This window comes from Mus musculus, chromosome 9, assembly GCF_000001635.26.
Source record: "Mus musculus strain C57BL/6J chromosome 9, GRCm38.p6 C57BL/6J".
NCBI lineage: Eukaryota > Metazoa > Chordata > Mammalia > Rodentia > Muridae > Mus > Mus musculus.
Genome location: NC_000075.6, coordinates 38,874,936 through 38,893,930, shown reverse-complemented (window position 1 = coordinate 38,893,930; position 18,995 = coordinate 38,874,936). Strand labels below are relative to the sequence as shown.

Sequence of the window (18,995 nt, the reverse complement as noted above, 5' to 3'; positions counted from 1 at the left end):
TCAGGCCAGGGTCTCAAGTCCTGCAAGATTGGATTGGAGCAGATGCTGTGTTCCACTCACCAGAGGTCTTAAGATCCCATGGGGGATCCTGTGTGGGTTCTTGCGGGTGTCCGGAGACTGCTCGGGCAAGGAACCCTGGTGCTCGAGTGGACAGGAAGGGACTTGTCGCATTCTTTACTTCTATGATTCCCTTTTATATATACATATGTAAATATATACATATACACAAATGCATACATACACATGAGGACATATATATCAATGCAAGAAATGTTTGTGCAAAAATATTCACTATAATTTTTTTGTTTTGTTGTTTTCATAATTTTTCCAAAACTGTTTTTACTCCTATTTCTAGAGCACAGCTGTGAGTAAGAGGCGGGAGAGAAGGGAAAGAAAAAAATTAGCTTCCAGAAGGAAAGGGAGCTAAAGAAAACAACAGGATTCTTTTACACTTTAGGAAAATGAGGCCTATATTATCAAAAGGTTTTTTAAATATTACAGATGCCACTCTCCTGAGAAGCCATGACATAGCTTATTTGAATGTATTCATCTCAAAATAAAACAAACAAGAGTACAGTGAATAGCAGAAGCAGATACTTTTGTAAGAGTTACTTCCAGGTTTTATTATGGCTGCTTTCTTCATAGTTCTTAGAAACATTATTTTGTCTCTTATCTAATATTTTTATTGTAACCTCTCAAAAATACAAATGTACTAACCTTAATATAACTTTCTAAGAGTACCAAATTTCAAAATATAATCTAAAACTTTATTGTCTTTATGTTTTATATGCAACTGCTCCATAGGAAAAGATTAATTTTGGAAAAATGTAATACACATTTCTACCAGAAAACAATTGAGTTTGACAAAAGGGTTTGTGATCTGGTTTGAAGTCAAAAAATCTCAAAACTATGAGGACTCTATCTGTTGTGACTCAGTTTGTCCTGATAGGCACCCCACATACAGAGCACTCTAGAGATAAATTTTTTTTTGTTCAATTTTTTATTTCTACATCTTTGCCCTATTGGGGATCCTCTTCATATTCATCACAAAAGTTTTCTCCACTCAGCTTCACATTGCTATGTACTTTGTTTTTCCTATGTCAGTTGTGTCTATGTGACATATTTCCTAGGTTGCACTGAGTGTTTCACAGATACAGTGTTGACCTAGGACTACTTAGGAAGCCTATGTCACACTCTAAGTTACACAATAATCATGAACTATAGAGTGTATACAATGCTGGTTATGGGTGTGTAATTTTTGCATGTTCAAGCAATAAACACTCCAATCTTTCAGTTTCACTACTGTGCCTCAATGAGGTGGCCTATTCTTTCTGAGATAGGCTAGTGTTATTAAAGATGGCTAGTGTAGATACATCAGCTCAGGAAAGATGGGGTTCATTAATGTGAGCCTCAAGCCTATAAGCTGCTTTTTAACTATCCTCACCTCCTATAGCGATATAATCTATACTGTCCTGAAGAACAGTTCTTCTAATAATAGACATAAAACCTTTTCTACCTGCAATGCCCACCTCACCATCATCCTGATTTACTTTGAGCCAGTGATCCTCACATACCTAACACCAACATCAAGCCCTTGTTTATATGCAGGCATTTGATTTCTCAACAACTTGGTTGTGCTCATGCTGAATCCTCTGGTCTATATCTTAGTGAATAAGGCAACATTTCTCTGAAGAAAGTCCTATGTAAAGTGCCATTCTTACTTGAAAATGATAAAGAAAATTTCAGATTCATAGTTAAATAGTATAATTCCTATAAAGCTTACTTCATCTTGTGAGACATAAAATACAGGTATTAACATTGTCTCATTCTACCAACAATCAGAACTTGAAATGGGATTCAATGATCCATCCAGGCCTGACAGCACTGTTTTCTCTCAAGAACAAAAACCACTTACTTTGTCTTATACATAAAAATATAGCAAGTACTTACTTTTGTAGGAACACATTCAATTTCTATAAATTCACAGACTCAAAAGAAGAGGATTCCATTTCTCCTTCACACAGGTGTAACTACCTACTTTGTTAACTCGTATCAGGAAGGAATGTCTGAGTGATTACTCCTCATTAGAACTCTAGAGTTAAAGGTACAGGATCTTATTTCTCAGCAAGACAAAATATGTTATAAAATTTCCTTACATTCCACTCAAGTTGCACACTTGAAAGTCATCATCAGTAGGCAGACTGTCTCTATTACACTGGGACTTCATCACTACAGTATAGAGAGAGTTACCTTGAGAGACTTGAATCCCTCTCCTGACCAATAACCTGAAGTCTCAAACAGCCAAAAGAACAGTAGATTGGACAGTGGTATAAAAGAGTACAAGAAATATTGGTGAACAGATTTTTGAGTGGTTTTAGCTGTGCTAAAGAGATCATTTTTTGTGTGTTATTTTTAGAGGCAGCAACTGTGTATAATGGAAATAACATTTCAGAAGATTTTAGTATGCTTTCTTCTTAAGTCTCACTATTAATAAGGTTCAGTCTCAAAGCTTTTGTCTACTAAATGAAATTCATTGCCAGAACTGCTATGGTATTTTGTTAATATTAATTATCTGGTTTATTGTGTCTGTGATATGATATGGAGTCTCGCCAGCAAGGACACACACACAGGACACACACGGGTTCTTCTGCAGCATAGCTTTAATGCATCTTGAGAGAAAGATCATCAGCTTCTGGGGGAGGAGGCCCAGAACACAGGAAACTCAGTCCTTAAATAGCCCACAAGAGGGGTTGGAGACGTATTTTACCCTGACTGGCTGCTCACTATCAGCCCAGATGACGCCAGATGATGCCACGGGACAGGCAGGGCACAAGGAATGGAAAAATACCCCAGCACATGCACAGACTATTTGTCTACCAGTTAGAACACAAGATATCTACGCCATCTTGTAATGGCGATTGCAAGGACGGCTCCTCACAGTTTATAAATTGCTTTAAAAAATAAAGACACATGACACTGTCAATATTTACATCATTGTCATTTCAAATATTAGGAAATCAGAGATCATAAGTACTCAGAAAGGTGTCTCTATTATTCTATGATGGAGGCTAACATACACCCTTAAAAATGTACAGTCTTGGTCAGTTGACATAATTTTGAGCCATAATGCAAAACAGACTAAATTCATACAGTTTCATACAGTCAGGCAACAAGTACATGGGCAGTCCCACAATGCAGCTCAAGTTGTTGCTAGAACCATATAAAGACCAAGCTGCATCACTGCTACACATGTGTAGGGAGGGAGGATGGTAAGATCCAGTCCATGCTTGTTCTTTGGTTGGTAGTTTGGCTTCTAGGAGAAACCAAGGGTCCAGTCCTTCCTGACTACAGGAAGTGGCCAACTCAGGATCCATGTCCCCACTACTAGGAGTTTCAGTTAGTTGCCCCATTGATATACTGAGGCCTTTCTACCCCTGCCACAGATCTCTGGCCCTTTTACAAGATGCATCCCCACTACCACTTCTTGTTTCTGTACTTTCTCCCCTGCTATCCCTATAAAGGATACCAGATCTCCTGCTGCCATCTGTATCACCTCTCCAACCACTGCTAATTTTGTTTTATTTTCTCTTCTGAGGAAGATCCAACAAGCTTCCTTTGGGCCCCCCTCATTGTTTGGGTACTTTGGGTCTGTGATTGTAGTGTAAGTTTATATTGTAACTTTATGGTAAGTATATACCATTTATGATAAGTATATACCATTCATGTCCTTTTGGGTCTGGGTTACCTCACTCAGGATGATATTGTCTATTTCCATAGATTTGCCTGAAATATCCATGATGTCCTTCTTTTTAATAGCTGAGTAGTAGCCCACTGTGTAATAAACTGCATAGTCATTATAAATTTTTCAGTTGAGGAACATCTAGGTTGTTTCCAGTTTCTGGCTATTACAAATAGAGCTGCTATTAACATAGTTGTACAAGTGTCTTTCTGGGATAGTGGAACATCTTTTGGGTATATGCCCAGGAGTTGAATGTCTGAATCTTGAGATAGAAGCAGTGCCAATTTTCTGAGAAATTTTCAACTGATGTAGCCTCCCCCATCCTGAAGGCTGGTACAGACATTGTCTGTCACCACTGAGGTGGGGCCACATGTGGTGCAGCTTTCTGATTTGGCTGGCTCCTTTTGAAGTGGCAACTGCCCTGCTCTTCTGCTACCTGACAAGAGGCTGAGCCTGCCTTCCTAAGACATTCCTGAATAAGCAACAGCCTGGCAACTAAGTGCTGACAGAATGGCTCCAGGCACCAAGAATGAACTGGGGGTGGGGCGGACTTCCCCCTTATAAGCACACTTTCTTAGTAAACTCACAGGCCTTGATCAGAAAAATTTGTCTTGGCTTCATTATCTTTTCTCGCAGTCTAAGTCTCTTTCAGCCCCAGCCTGCCTTCCAGAAATACCTGGTTCATGTAGGCCACGGGCCTGCATACAACAAACTGATTTCCAGAGTTGTTATAGAAGTTTAACCAAACAATTTCCAGAGTTGTATACAAGTCATACTACCAGCAATTTAGGAGTATCCCCTTGCTCAACATCTTCACCAGTATATATTGTCTCTTGAGTTTTTGATCTTAGCCATTTTGAAGGGTGTGACATAGAATCTTATAGTTGTTTTGATTTTCAATTCCTTGATTACTAAAAACATTCAACATTCTTTTATGTGTCTTTTGGCCATTAGAAAGTCCTCCATTAAGAATTCTTTTAGTTCTATACCCCATTTATTAGTTGGGTTGTTCTAGGTTAACTTCTTGAGTTCTTTATATGTTTTGTATAGCAGGTCTCTGTCAAATGTAGGGTTGGTGAAGATCTTTTCCCAATCCCAGGGTTATCATTTTGTCCTACTGAAAGTGTCCTTTGACTTACAGAAACTTTTCATTGTCATGAAGTGGAAGAGAAGGTGGAATTGAGGTCCCAGTTGTGGAGTTCAGAAAAGGTAGGGTGGAGCTTTTAGCTGATGGGGTTGCCCAAAATGGTCTATAGGCAGATGATTCTAGGGTCTCATGTGGTGGTTGCTGACAGCTGTAGGTGTCTGGATTGTAGTTCAATGTATGGAATTGTAAGACGAATCCCAAATGATTAAGAGCAGATCACACTGCATCTGGGCTTGCTGGAGACCCAGACAGCAGGAATTTGGAGATTGGGGAACTCCCCTAGTTGGCCCTGGCACCAGTAGACCTCCTGGGATGCAGGTAGAGCTGTGGCCAAGTAAGTGGAGTGTAGATGTGGCAGGGCAGAGCTCACCACTACTGGGTTTTCCCAGAGCAGCCAGCAGAAAATTAATTGGGAGTAGGAGTCTTACCTGCTGGTTGCCTATAGTATTGGCTATCTGGGGATGTGGTTAAAGGTCTGAAACTAGAAGATGGAAGTCAAAGGGATGAGGACAAACCTCATAACTGCTGGGTTTGCCAGAGATATACAGGCCTTTTGTTTATTTTTTAACTAAAATCTAAACAAAAAGCATCTTTTTTAATCTGCCCTTCCTAAATGATTCTGGTTCAGCTGTGTCTTGATCTTCTCCATGGGGTATACAGCTATTACCTCAGGATACATATGATTTAAAATGATATTAAACTGTTTTTGTTGTAACCGCTCCATGAAGAACAATAATTATCATTTTAATGAAGACTAGTCATTGCATATTTATGCAAAAGCACTGTTTTTAATAACATGTATTTAAAAACATAGAATATGTAATGAGATTAATTAATCTTAGGACTAAGATAAAATATGTGAACACAGGATGGCATCATTACAAATAAGACCCTCCCTCCTTATGTGAATAAAAGAATGCCTTCTAAAAAGGCTCAAATTCTTATGCCACCTTTAAACTCATTCCTTCCCATCTTATTTTATTGAATATTTCCCCCTGCTATTCCTCAATGCAGTATAAGCGTTAAGGAACTCCACACGATTTATTGCTAGCTCCATGAAGACTTTCATAAGAGTCTTAGGTGTTAGAACTCAATATGCATATTAATCAATTATAACAGCAACCAAGAAAGAAGCATGAAAGACCCTGGTTCAGGAATCAGACCCGATTTAGTTCAGGAAGCAATTGTGTGTTTGAGTTATTAAGCATCAGTGCTTTATTTTCCTTGAAAGCAACTAGTTGCTTATAATTACTTGAGAAAATAATCATTGAAGTGAAAATACATAATTAAGCACTTTACAAATGCTCAATCAATATTGATTTTTAACTTAGTCATATCTCATTGGAATAGTTTATATCCACATTACTGATTTATAAGTTTTTGAATATACTACATTCATATTCTTTTTAAAGTACCTTAGTTGAAGGACACATAAGGTGACGGAGTTTTCTGTTCTATATATTAAATTTGGTTTTAAAAAGCAATGAGTATTTAAGATAGCTAATGCACCCCTGAAATGTTTGTAGAATTGAAGTGAAAGTGTTGAAGAGTTGTCAACATGCAAAGACTATAACATGTGTACAAACAGACAGGAGAAGTTGTCAAGAAATTTCCAGTGTGATGATAGTCTATGAGACAGGCTTACACACTGTACAAAAGATCTTCTCATTTCTATTTCCAAGCCTCTGTTGTTTTAATTTCGATGAAAAATATAGTAAACATAACTATAAATTGTTCCCAAGTGCTACCAATGACTAATCAAAAAAAGTCCCCATAGATATATCAAAGAAATGATGGAGGAGGCAGTGAAGGTATTCAAGACTTGACAGCATGCAGATCCCATGAACAACATTGTACAAACACAAAATCTCAGATCCCAAGGCTAAGAAGCCCTGAACTTCTCTAAGAATCAAAGAAAATGACTTGAATTTCCTTTACACCACAGTAGAAAGGTTGGTACTGCATAAAGTGGCAAGTATCTCCAGTTCCAATGTTATTGCTAGGATTAGGTTGGACAATATCAGTAAAAGCATCATAGAAAATCCAAGGTCTGTATGAACTAGTTAGACACTATCTTAGCAAAGCCAGGGTTTTGGATATAGCTGAGGCATAGAGAAGTAACTTAGCAAGCTTTAACACTGGGTCTAATTGTCCCCACTAAGAAGAAATCCAGCTGGAATCTGGCAGGACAAGTATTTCCATATATGCTTTTGATTGCTCTCATAATACTTTTCTATGTAGTCATTCAGAAAATGACATCTAAAATCAGAAGACTTGCAAATACTCACTTATTTGAAAATGTTTTAATATTTTTTGAGAAATGTTTTTAAGAGTAGCATAGACATATTTTCTTAGGAACATGTTTTATATGAGAATAGATTATCCCTTCTTTCTCAAAAGCAAGTATAAGTGGTGATCTACATTCTGTGACATTTGCTTTTCCCATTTTGCACTTTAACCTAAAAGTTATAAGTACATAATAGTGTAACAGTGTGATTTCATTTGATTGATAATGTTGAATATTTACATATAATTTATTTTCTACTTATTTAACAATTTTTCTAATAAATGTGTTCAATTCAGCTTCTTATTTTATTTGAGCTAGAGGAATTCTTTGTCTTTTTGTATTCATTAAAAATGTTATAGAATCTGTGATTTGTAAGATATATAATATTGTTAGATATAAACTAGGTAAAAATATATAGTTTACCTCAAGATGAACTAAATTTTTATACTTTTATAAGGAAATATCACATAATTCATACTTTATTAACTTTCAAATTTCATCTTGTTTGTACTTGTTTCCAGAAATTTGCATCTAGTACTCAGAACATTTTTATAGCAGTATATATCCTGTTATATTATTTATTACATTTAGTTTATTATAAGTACATTAACACTTTTACAGTTATTACTACCTAGTGATTTAATTTTAATTTTGCTCCATTATTATCTAAGGAACTACTATATAAACTACTATATGAATTCTAGGAATGTCCCTGCTGGCATTGACTACTCTGTATTTGCATACTGTCTTTCATGATATCAACATGGAAAATTTTAATTTCCAGGTACTTTAGTTTGTTGTACTTAAAATAAATTCCTGAAAAGCAATTGTGATATATGTTTGAAACTACCGCACAAAACATGTTTCTGTAAATATCTAGAGAAATTATACATTCAAAAATTTGTATTTTCCCCTATGTCCATATCTACATGGATTTTTCCCTACTTTCTCCTCTATAAGTTTCAGTGTCTCTGGTTTTATGTGGAGTTCTTTGATCCACTTAGACATGAGCTTTGTACAAGGAGATAAGAATGAACCAATTTGCATTCTTCTACATGATAACCACCAGTTGTGCCAGCACCATTTGTTGAAAATGCTGTCTTTTGTTCCACTGGATGGTTTTAGCTCCCTTGTCAAAGATCAAGTGACCATAGGTGAGTGGGTTCATTTCTAGGTCTTCATTTCTATTCCATTGATCTACCTGTCTGTTGCTGGACCAGGAATATGCAGTACTTATCAAAATTGCTCTGTACTACAGCTTGAGTTCAGGCATGATGATTCCAACAGAAGTTCTTCTATTGTTGAGAATAGTTTTTGCTATCCTAAGTTTTTTATTATATCAGATGAATTTGCAGATTGCCCTTTCTAACTCAGTGAAGAATTAAGATGGAGTTTTGATGGGGATTGCATTGAATGTGTAGGTTGCTTTCACAAGATAGCCATTTTGACTATATTGATCCTGCCAATCCATGAGCATGGGAGATCTTTCCATCTTCTGAGATCTTCTTCAATTTCTTTCTTCAGAGACTTGAAGTACTTATCATATAGATTTTTCACTTCCTTAGTTAGGGTCACAGACATGTTTTATATTATTTGTGACTATTGTGAAGGGTGTTGCCTCCCTAATTTCTTTCTTAGCCCATTTATCCTTTGTGTAGAGAAAGGCCATTGATTTGTTTTAGTTAATTTTATATCCAGCTACTGCACTGAAGCTGTTTATCAGGTCTAGGAGTTCTCTGGTGGAATTTTTAGGGTCACTTATATATACTATCATATCATCTGCAAATAGTGATATTTTGATTTCTTCCTTTCCAATTTGTATCCCTTTGATCTCCTTTTGTTGTCAAATTGCTCTGGCTAGGATTCAAGTACAATGTTGAATAGGTAGGGAGAAAGTGGGCAGCCTTGTCTAGTCCCTGATTTTAGTGGGATTGCTTCCAGCATCTCACCATTTACTTTGATGTTGGCTACTGGTTTGCTGTAGATTGCTTTTACCATGTTTAGGTATGGGCCTTGAATTCCTGATCTTTCCAAGACTTTTATCATGAATGGATGTTGGATTTTGTCGAATGTTTTCTCAGAATCTAGGGAAATGATCATGTGGTTTTGTCTTTGAGTTTCTTTATATAGTGATTTATGTTGATGGAAAACCATATATTAAACCAGGCTTGCACCCTGGAATGAAGCCTACTTGGTCATCATGGATGATCGTTTTGAAGTGTTCTTGGATTCGTTTGGCTAGGATTCCACTGAGTATTTTTGCATCGATATCCATAAGAGAAATTGGTCTGAAGTTCTCTTTCTTTGTTGAATCTTTGTGTGGTTTAGGTATCAGAGTAATTGTGGCTTCAAAGAATGAATTGGGTAGAGTACCTTATTTTTCTATTTTGTGGAATAGTTTGAGGAGAGTTGGAATTAGATCTTCTTTGAAGGTCTGATAGAACTCTGCACTAAACCCATCTGGTCCTGGGCTTTCTTTGCTTGGGAGAATATTGATGACTGCTTCTATTTCTTTAGGGGCAATGGGACTGTTTAAATCATTAATCTGCTCCTGATTTAACTTTGGTATTTGGTATCTGTCTAGGAACTTGTCCATTTCATCCAAGTTTTCCAGTTTTGTTGAGTATAGCCTTTTGTGGTAGGATCTGATGATGTTTTGGATTTCCTCAGGTTCTGTTGTTATGTCTCCTTTTCCATTTCAGATTTTGTTAATTAGAATATTGTCCCTGTGCCCTCTATTTAGTCTGGATAAAAGTTTATCTATCTTGTTATCTTGTTGATTTTCTCAAAGATCCAGCTTCTGGTTTGTTTGATTTTTTGAAATGTTCTTTTTTTTTTTTTTTTTTTTTTTCATTTGGTTGATTTCAGACCTGAGTTTGATTATTTCCTGCTGTCTACTCCTCTTGGGTGAATTTGCTTCCTTTAGTTCTAGAGTTTCTAGGTGTGCTGTCAGGCTAGTGTATGCTCTCTCTAGTTTCTTATTGGAGGCACACAGGGCTATAAGTTTTCTTGTTAGGACTGCCTTCATTGTGTCCCAGAAGTTTGGGTATGTTGTGGCTTCATTATCATTAAACTCTAAAAAGTCTTTAATTTCTTTCTTTATTTTTTCCTTGACCAAGGTATCATTGAGTAGAGTGTTGTTCAGTTTCCACGTGAATGTTGGTTTTCTAATATTTATGCTGTTATTGAAGATCTGCCTTAGCCCGTGGTAATATGACAGGATGCATGGGATAATTTCAATATTTTCTGTATCTGTTGAGGCCTATTTTGTGACCAATTATATGCTCAATTTTGGAGGAGTTACCATTTGGTCCTGAAAAGAAAGTATATCCTTTTGTTTAAGGATAAAACGTTCTGTAGATATCTATTAAATCCATTTGTTTCATAACTTCAGTTAGTGTCCATGTGTCTCTGTTTAGTTTCTGTTTCAGGGATCTGTCTTGGGTGAGAGTGGGGTTTCTAAGTCTCCCACTATTATTGTGTGAGGTGCAATGTGTGTTTGAGCTTTACTACATTTTCTTTAATGAATGTGGCTGCTCTTGCATTTGGAGCATAGATACTCAGAATTGAAAGTTCATCTTGGTAGATTTTACCTTTGATGAGTGTGAACTGTTTTTCCTTGTCTTTTTTGATAAGTTTGGGTTGAAAGTCAATTTTATTCGATATTAGAATTGCTACTCCAGCTTGTTTCTTAGGACCATTTGCTTGGAAAATTGTTTTCCAGCCTTTCACTCTGAAGTAGTGTTTGTCTTTTTCCCTGAGTTGGGTTTCCTGTAAGCAGCAAAATGTTGTGTCCTGTTTTTGTAGCCAGTCTATTCGGATCTTTTTGCATTTTGTATTTTCTTTGATTGTTGTGTCCATGTGTGTATGTCTTTTTATTGGAGAATCAAGTCCATTGATGTTAAGAAAAATTAAAGAAAAGTAATTGTTGCTTCCTGTTATTTTTGTTGTTAAAGTTGGATTCTATTCTTGTGGCTGTCTTCTTTCAGGTTTGTTGAAGGATTACTTCTTGCTTTTTCTAGGGTATAGATTCCATTCTTGTGTTGTTATTTTCCTGTTATTATCCTTTGAAGGGGTTGAATAGTGGAAAGATATTGTGTGAATGTGGTTTTGTCATGGAATACTTTGGTTTCTCCATCTATGGTAATTGAGTGTTTTGCTGGATATTGTAGCCTCGGCTGGCATCTGTGTTCTCTTAAGGTCTATATAACATGTGTCCAGGATCTTCTGGCTTTCATAGTCTCTGGTGAGAAGTCTGGTGTTATTCTAATAGGCCTGCCTTTATATGTTACTTGTCCTTTTTCCATTACTGCTTTTAATATACTGCCTTTACATAGTGCATTTGTTGTTCTGATTATTATGTTTCAGGAGGAATTTCTTTTCTTGTCCAGTCTATTTGGAATTCTGTAGGCTTCTTGTATGTTCTAGGGCATCTCTTTCTTTAGGTTTGGGAAGTTTTCTTCTATAATTTTGTTGAATTATAGATTATAATATTTTCTGCCCCTATAAGTTGAAAATCTTCCTTCTTATCTACTACTATTATCAGTAGGTTTGGTCTTCTCATTGTGTCCTAGCTTTCCTGGATGTTTTGAGTTCGGATCTTTTTGCATTTTGTATTTTCTTTGATTGTTGTGTCCATGTTCCCTATGGAATCTTCTGCACCTGAAATTCTCTCTTCTATCTCTTGTATTCTGTTGCTAATGCTCACATCTATGGTCCCTTATTACTTTCTCAGGGTTTCTATCTCCAAAGTTGCCTCACTTTGGGTTTTCTTTATCATTTCTACTTCCTTTTTTAGGTCTTGAATGGTTTTGTTCAATTCTGTCACCTGTTGTGTTGTGTTTTCCTGGAATTCTTTAAGGGATTTTTGTGTTTTCTCTTTAAGGACTTCTACCTGTTTAGAAGTGTTTGCCTGTGATTCTTTAAGGATTTCTACCTGTTTAGCAGTGTTTTCCTGTGATTCTTTAAGGACTTCTCCCTGGTTAGCAGTGTTTTCCTGTGATTCTTTAAGGACTTCTACATGTTTAACTGTGTTCTTTATTTCTTTAAGTGAGTTATTAATACCCTCCTTGAGGTCCTCTACCAGCATCATGAAATATGACTTTGAATCTGAATCTTGCTTTTTGGGTGTGTAGGGGTATCCAGGACTGGCTGAGGTGGGAGTGCTGGGTTCTGATGATGGTGAGTGGTCTTGGTTTCTGTTAGTAAGTTTCGTTTGCCTTTCGCCATCTGATAATCTCTGGTGTTAGTTGTTATATTTGTCTCTGGCTGAAGTCTGTTCCACCTGTGATTCTGTTAGCCTCTGTCAGCTTTCCTGGAAGTCCAGCTCTCTTCTGAGTCTCAGTGGTCAGAGTACTCTCTTCAGGCAAGCTCTCCTCTTGAAGGGAAGGTGCACAGAGGTGTGGTGTTCAGATCTACTGAAGATGAAGACCTGAAACAGGGCCTGTCCCAGAAGATGGGTTGCCTCTGCAGTCTGCATGCTCACCTGTACTTATTGGGTCTCCGAGGGACCCAAGACATAAGATGGCTCCCTCTCCTGCTCTGGAGTTCAGAGCCCTCCCAGGTGGTTGCCTCTCCTCTGGCAGGGAAGGTGCCCAGCTGTCTGTAGCCTGAAATGGGGGTCTGTCCCAGAAGCTGTGTAACTTCTGCCTGTCCCAGAAATTTCCGAAGTCAGTGAGCTGATCTGTGCAGACTGGGGGTCAGAGCCCTCCTGGGCAGCCACCTCTCCTCTGGCGGGAAAGGTACCCGGATGTCTGGAGCCCAAAACAAGGCCTGTCCCAGAAGCTGTGTTGCTTCTTCAATCCACACTCTCGCCTGTGCACACTGGTCTTGAAAGAACCTAGTGAGGAAACCTCCACTCAATTCCCTATTCAGTGCACACCCAAGGAATCATTAGAGACTGTCTTGATGCAAACACATGAGGTAGTTTAATGACGGAGCTCTGGGCTGACATGTATCTCACACAGGAGACAATGGTTGTTGGCCACGAGGCTCGAAAGCTAGGGGTTTTTATAGAAAAGGGTCTGGGGTTGGGGAGGAATTGGCGAGGTTTCACACAATTGGTTTATTTTAACATCAGCAGACTCTATGTGCAGATCGAGGTAACAGCAGAGCATCTGGTTAACATTCAATCCATGTCAGAAGGTCAGGAGATAGGAAGGTGCTGGGTCAGTCCGGACATGTCTTTGCATTCTCTTTATCTTTATGGCCAAGCAGCCTCAGTAATGTCTTAATGACAGGCCTGCCTGGGCATGTCCTGGCCTGTTCTGCTATGCTTTCAGTCCCAGGCTTCAAAGCTCACAACTCTTTGGGCTATTACATGAATCACAGGTCTCAACTTTTATTTTCTTTCAGTCTCAGAGGGACTCGGGAGACAAGATGGCTCCCTCACCTGCTCTGGGGGTAAGAGCCCTCCAGGGCGGCCATCTCTACTCTGGAGGGGAAGGTGACTGGGTGTCTGGAGTCTGAAACAGGGGTCTGTCCCAGAAGCTTTGTTGCTTCTGCCTGTCCCAGAAGCTATGTCACTTCTGTAGTCTGCTTGTTCCACTTCTATGGTCTGCAAGCTGATCTGTGCAGATTCTATTGTTTTTGTTTTATTTGTTTGTTTGTTTGTTTGTTTGTTTGTTTTGGAGGTAGAATCTTTCTATGCAGCCCAAGGACTCAAATATGCAATTCTCATTTCTTGGCATCCAAGTGCTTGCGTTACACATGGGCCTAACTACTTTGGTTCTCTTTTAAATTTTTTTTTCATTTACTAAGATGTATATTTTTCCCATATAATTTATCCTGATCAGGGTTTCCCTTGCCTCTGATTCTCTCAATTCCTCCTCATATCCTCTTCCATCTGGGATTCAACACTTTTTGATCTCCCATTAGAATTCAAACACACTTTTAAAAGCTAATAATAAAATAAAATAAAATAAAATAAAATAAAATAAAACAAAACTAACACATCAGAATAACACAAAACATAAAGACTGAATAGAGCCGAAGAGAAAGCACAAGAAATAGACATATAGACACATTTGGTTGCAGTCTTAAGAATCTGATAAAAACACTAAAATGGAAGACATAATATACATGCAGATGAACTGTAGGTTTCATATATATATTTAAAATATCCCTGACAAAACTGTCTGGGGAGAACACACATGTGCCTGGCTCAGTCACATGGTAACGAGTTCCTGAATGCCTGAGATGAGGAATACTCAAAGATGCCACTGAGTTCATTTTCCATTGCCCATCTACTTTTGAACATGCAGGTTACACTTAATCATAGTTTATTTACCCATTGAGACTTTCTTGGAGAATATCAAATTTTCATTTACAAGTGGTTAACAATAGGAGATAATTCTGAGTTAGGGATGGTGGTATGTGTTCACTTTCAGCACAGAACAGCATCTGATGCTAACTCTTGCAGGCTCTAGCATGGTACCACAGTCTCTATAAATTCATATATGAGCTAATCCCATTCATTTAGTGATCTCTCTCCTTAGATTTCTCCATTCCCTCAGGATCTTATACTTTTTCTGCATCTTCTTCCACATCCAGGATGTTTTCTTAATATGGTGTTGTATTAAACTTTCTCTGGGTACCTTGGAAGAGTCTTAAGTCTAAAATATCTTCTTGTTTATAAATATCCTGATTAAATTTAATCATATTGTACATAGACATTTTCATTATAAACACAATGTGATGACATTGTCAAACTGCAGCATACTTGGCTCAAGTTAAACATTACAAGTTGAAAAATCACAGATAATCAGAAGAAAATATGAAGTACTCTTCAGAGGTATGCATTTCAGAGAGTAATTTCAGAATAACTCAATATAAGAGATGTAGGTACAGAGGTGTTTTAATTTTGAGGACAGTATGTTTTTTCCCCACAGATTTGCCATTTCCATGCCATTATCTTGTGTAATCAATGATATGTCTTCAATAACATTTCTTTTTACATGGACACAGCATACATTAGGATGTATAATACAAGCAAAACTACCCCTCATAATAAGCCATTGACAAGTTCACATTGCCTTGAACATTGTTTTGATTAATTTTAGAGTTGTTTTAATGATTTTCATAAATGTCATGGATTAAATCAACAGGAGCTTTAAGGTTACAACTCAAGACAGATATTTAAAATTAAATTTACCTGGCCCAAACTGATATTCAAATGTCACTTGTCTACATCTAGATATTATAAGAAGAGATTCAAATTGTTCTGAGGTTTTTGGAGCTGCTGGAATCTGGTTGTGTGCTTCCATTACTCCAGTTTCTATCTTGTGGCCATAACAGTACAATTATGTATATGAATTAGTTCATGTGGTCAACATTTAGGAAGAGTTTTCTTCAAACACATTTTACTATCTTTATTGCCCAACCAATGATGTTGAGTTTTATTATACTCATAACATTTTCATATTTATAAACCATCCTCTTTCATGAATTTCTATTGCATGTAAATATTTACAGAGACTACAGTATCTATCACACAAAACTATATTGTTTGATAATTTACAAAAATGTATCAGATATTCTCAAACATAATAAAGTAATTTCTCAAAAGGAGACAACTATTTTCTCTGGAGAAATGTAAGCATGCAAAGAACCTATGAGAATGTCTCCTGATTCATTTATTGTTTCACTCAATTTGTCAGGATAACTGCCTTCTACCAACCATCTTTTTCAGAGCAGTCTTTACATCCTTGTTCCTCAGACTGTATATGAGGGGATTTAGCATTGGGATCACTGTGGTGTAGAACACAGAGGACACCTTCTCTTGTTCCATATTATTACTGGAAGGTGGCTTGAAATACATGAAAGTAATTGATCCAAAGAAGATTCCCACAGCCATAATGTGGGAGCTACAGGTGCCAAATGCTTTGGAACGTCCTTCATTGGAGCGGATGCGAAGAATGCTTGTTAGAATGAAAGCATAAGAGATGATGACAGCCAGTGTAGGTGCTAGGGTATTAACTCCACCAATAATAAACAGCAGTACTTCGTTGATATGGGTACTTGAGCAAGACAGAGTCAACAAAGGTAGAATATCACAAAAATAGTGCCTGATAATATGAGACCCACAGAAGGACAACATTGTCATACGGGTTGTATGGACAGTAGCCCCAAAGAAGCCCAGTGAGTATACCACAGCCATCATTATGGAACAGACCTTGTGGGACATTACAGTGTTATAAAGCAGTGGGCTACAGATGGCAACATAGCGGTCATAGGCCATGGCTGTCAGCAGGTAGCCTTCTGAAATAGCTAAAAGGAGGAAGAAATAAAGCTGAGTCATGCACTCCTTAAAGGAGATTGTGTTCTTTGCACATACAAAGTTCACCAACATCTTTGGTGTAATGACAGAGGAATAGCAGAGGTCAATGAAGGATAAGTGACTGAGAAAATAATACATTGGAGAGTGAAGTTGAGAACTAATGTTGATTAAGAGGATCATGCCCAAGTTTCCCACCACTGTAATCACATGTATGCCCAGAAACAAGAGGAACAGTGGGAGCTGAAGCTCTGGGCGTTTTGTTAGTCCTTCGAGGATAAAATCAGTCACTGAAGAATGATTCATAATAGTAATTTCTTATAAAATATTATCTGTAAGGAAAAGGGAGGGCAATGGTTATTTTGATTGTTATACTTGGAATCGTGATTGATGGATTCAATCTCTGAAAATCTGATTACCCCCATTTATTTGGCTATTCCATAGACCTTTTAAAAATTACTTCTGTTAATTTTTGAAATTATCATATAATTACATGAATCCCTTTGCATTTCCTCTCTTAAACCCTCCCATATACTTCTCCTCTTTCTACCTCAAAATCAATAAACATTTTCATTAGTTATTGTTACATGCATGTATGTCTATGTGTATACTTATGAAGTACCTATTGCAGCCTCTCAGTCTGTATCATGTTACTTGTATACAAATTTTCAGAGTTGACCTTTAATATTTGATAAGAAATCATTATGCTTTTCTCTAGGTAAGACTCTGTCTTTGCTTTCTGCATTTGTTAGTTGTCTATAATTTTGTAGAGGGTTGATGCCTCATGGGCATCGAAAGCTTTGGGACAAAGACCAAATTTATTAGTCTTGTTTACACCCCACCTTACTGACTACCTCTCTTTAAGCCACGTCGTGTCACTTTGTTCATAAGACTGAACTCTGTAAATACTGCATATTAAAAGTAAGAACAACTCAGTATTAATAATTGTGGTTGTATAATTAGAATAAAACTACTTACCCTTTTTACTTGAGTACCTGTCAAAGGAACTATCAGCTTTATGAAATTGTATTTTGCCATTTAGCTCACATAATCTAAAAATAGTCCCTTATAATTTTTCAATGCATTATATGAATCAACATTATAGTCTTTGCATCTGGGAGTACAGGCACTTAAATAAAGAAAATTCTCAGTGTAAATGAAAGGATATGATAATGGTTGTATTCAACCTTGATTTGCAATCTTTTATATCTCTCCTTAAAATGCAAAGCTAGACTGGGTTAGAACATTCTCCCACTAGGTAGGTAGGTGGAAGTAGAATGAGAAATACGGTGCTATGGTCTAGCCACGAATTTTAGCTGAGGCCAGTTATGTCCATGAAAGAGCAAATTCTAGCTGACTTTGAGGTGTTGTATCTGAATCACCAATAAATCAGTTTTTTCTTCAGGGGCTTCCTTTTCTTTTACCATCTGAAGCCAATGTCTTACAAACTTTTCTTTCAAAACTGCAAAATTACTTTTATGTGTATTTACTGTTTCCTAATATTTAAGCAGAGTTGCAATACATACTTCTTAAAAAGTTAGTGTTAATATTTTTTAGTAATTTTGTATTAAACCTTTCCTTATAGGCTGCAGAGATGGCATGACATTTGATAGCACCAACTACTCTTCCATCTAGATACGCTAGGTTCATGACCCAGTAAGTACCTGCCAACTGAAATACATTTATACCTTCAGTTCCAAAGTTTCAGACACACTCTTCTGAATTCTGCAAGTACCAGCATAAGTGGTACACTGACATACATGCAAACAAAATACCCATGCACAAAAATATTATCCTAATAAGGCTAAATTGTTCCCAATGTTATGACAGAGAGAAGTATGTAGACTCTGGAAATTGATATGGATATATATTATATATTTTTTCAAAAATGAAAAAATAGAATAAACTTTAATGCACACAGTGAAATAAACTAGTTTAATTTTGTATGAAAAACATGGCTAAGATCAGAATAAGGTACACTGACTGTTTCAATACATATTTTGTGAAGGTCTTCTACAACTTTTTCCTTTGGTGTGGTTGACTTACCAGGGAATACAGTCTTAGAAATAACTATTTCTGCCTTCCTAACAGTTAACAAATACTAATAGCTCCATAGCTAGGGGGTAGAAGTTTGTGTTAAACTATCCTCTCTATTCTAGGATTTTCTCTGGCTTGGGCCTGCTCAGATCTTGTATGTACTGCCTTCACCCATGTATGGTAGTTTCAGTATATTTGGCCCAGGAAGTGGCACAATTAGCAGATGTGATTGTGCCGGAGCAGGTATGGCATTGATGAAGTAACTGTATTAGTGTGAATGTAGGTAATGAGACGTTGTACCCTTCCCCCAGCCTTGAACAGGTGAAATAGACCTTAAGTGTTTGTCACAATGGAACCTTAACAACCTAGGTGGAGTCTTCCTCCTTACCTTACTTGCAATTTCCTATAAGAGTAGACTGCCTGCTGGGCTTGTTTTACAACATAATCCAGCTGAAACAAAGGATGGGTCTGTGGGCTCTCCCTGTATAAATGCAGTGCTAAATAGGAGCCT

General features: G+C 37.2%; 1 protein-coding gene and 1 pseudogene across 1 annotated transcript; one reads left to right on the top strand and one right to left on the bottom strand.

Moving 5' to 3' along the window:
- Nucleotides 910-1,691, top strand: Olfr927-ps1 (olfactory receptor 927, pseudogene 1; annotated as a pseudogene).
- Nucleotides 15,827-16,753, bottom strand: Olfr926 (olfactory receptor 926). Its single transcript, NM_146815.1, has one exon. It carries the CDS (start codon nucleotides 16,751-16,753, stop codon nucleotides 15,827-15,829), a length of 927 nt encoding a protein of 308 aa, NP_667026.1.
- Nucleotides 16,754-18,995: the final 2,242 nt, after the last annotated feature.

Coding starts and splice junctions, on each gene's coding strand:
- Olfr926 (NM_146815.1), bottom strand. CDS start 16,753: ATGAATCATTCTTCAGTGACTGATTTTATCCTCGAAGGACTAACAAAA.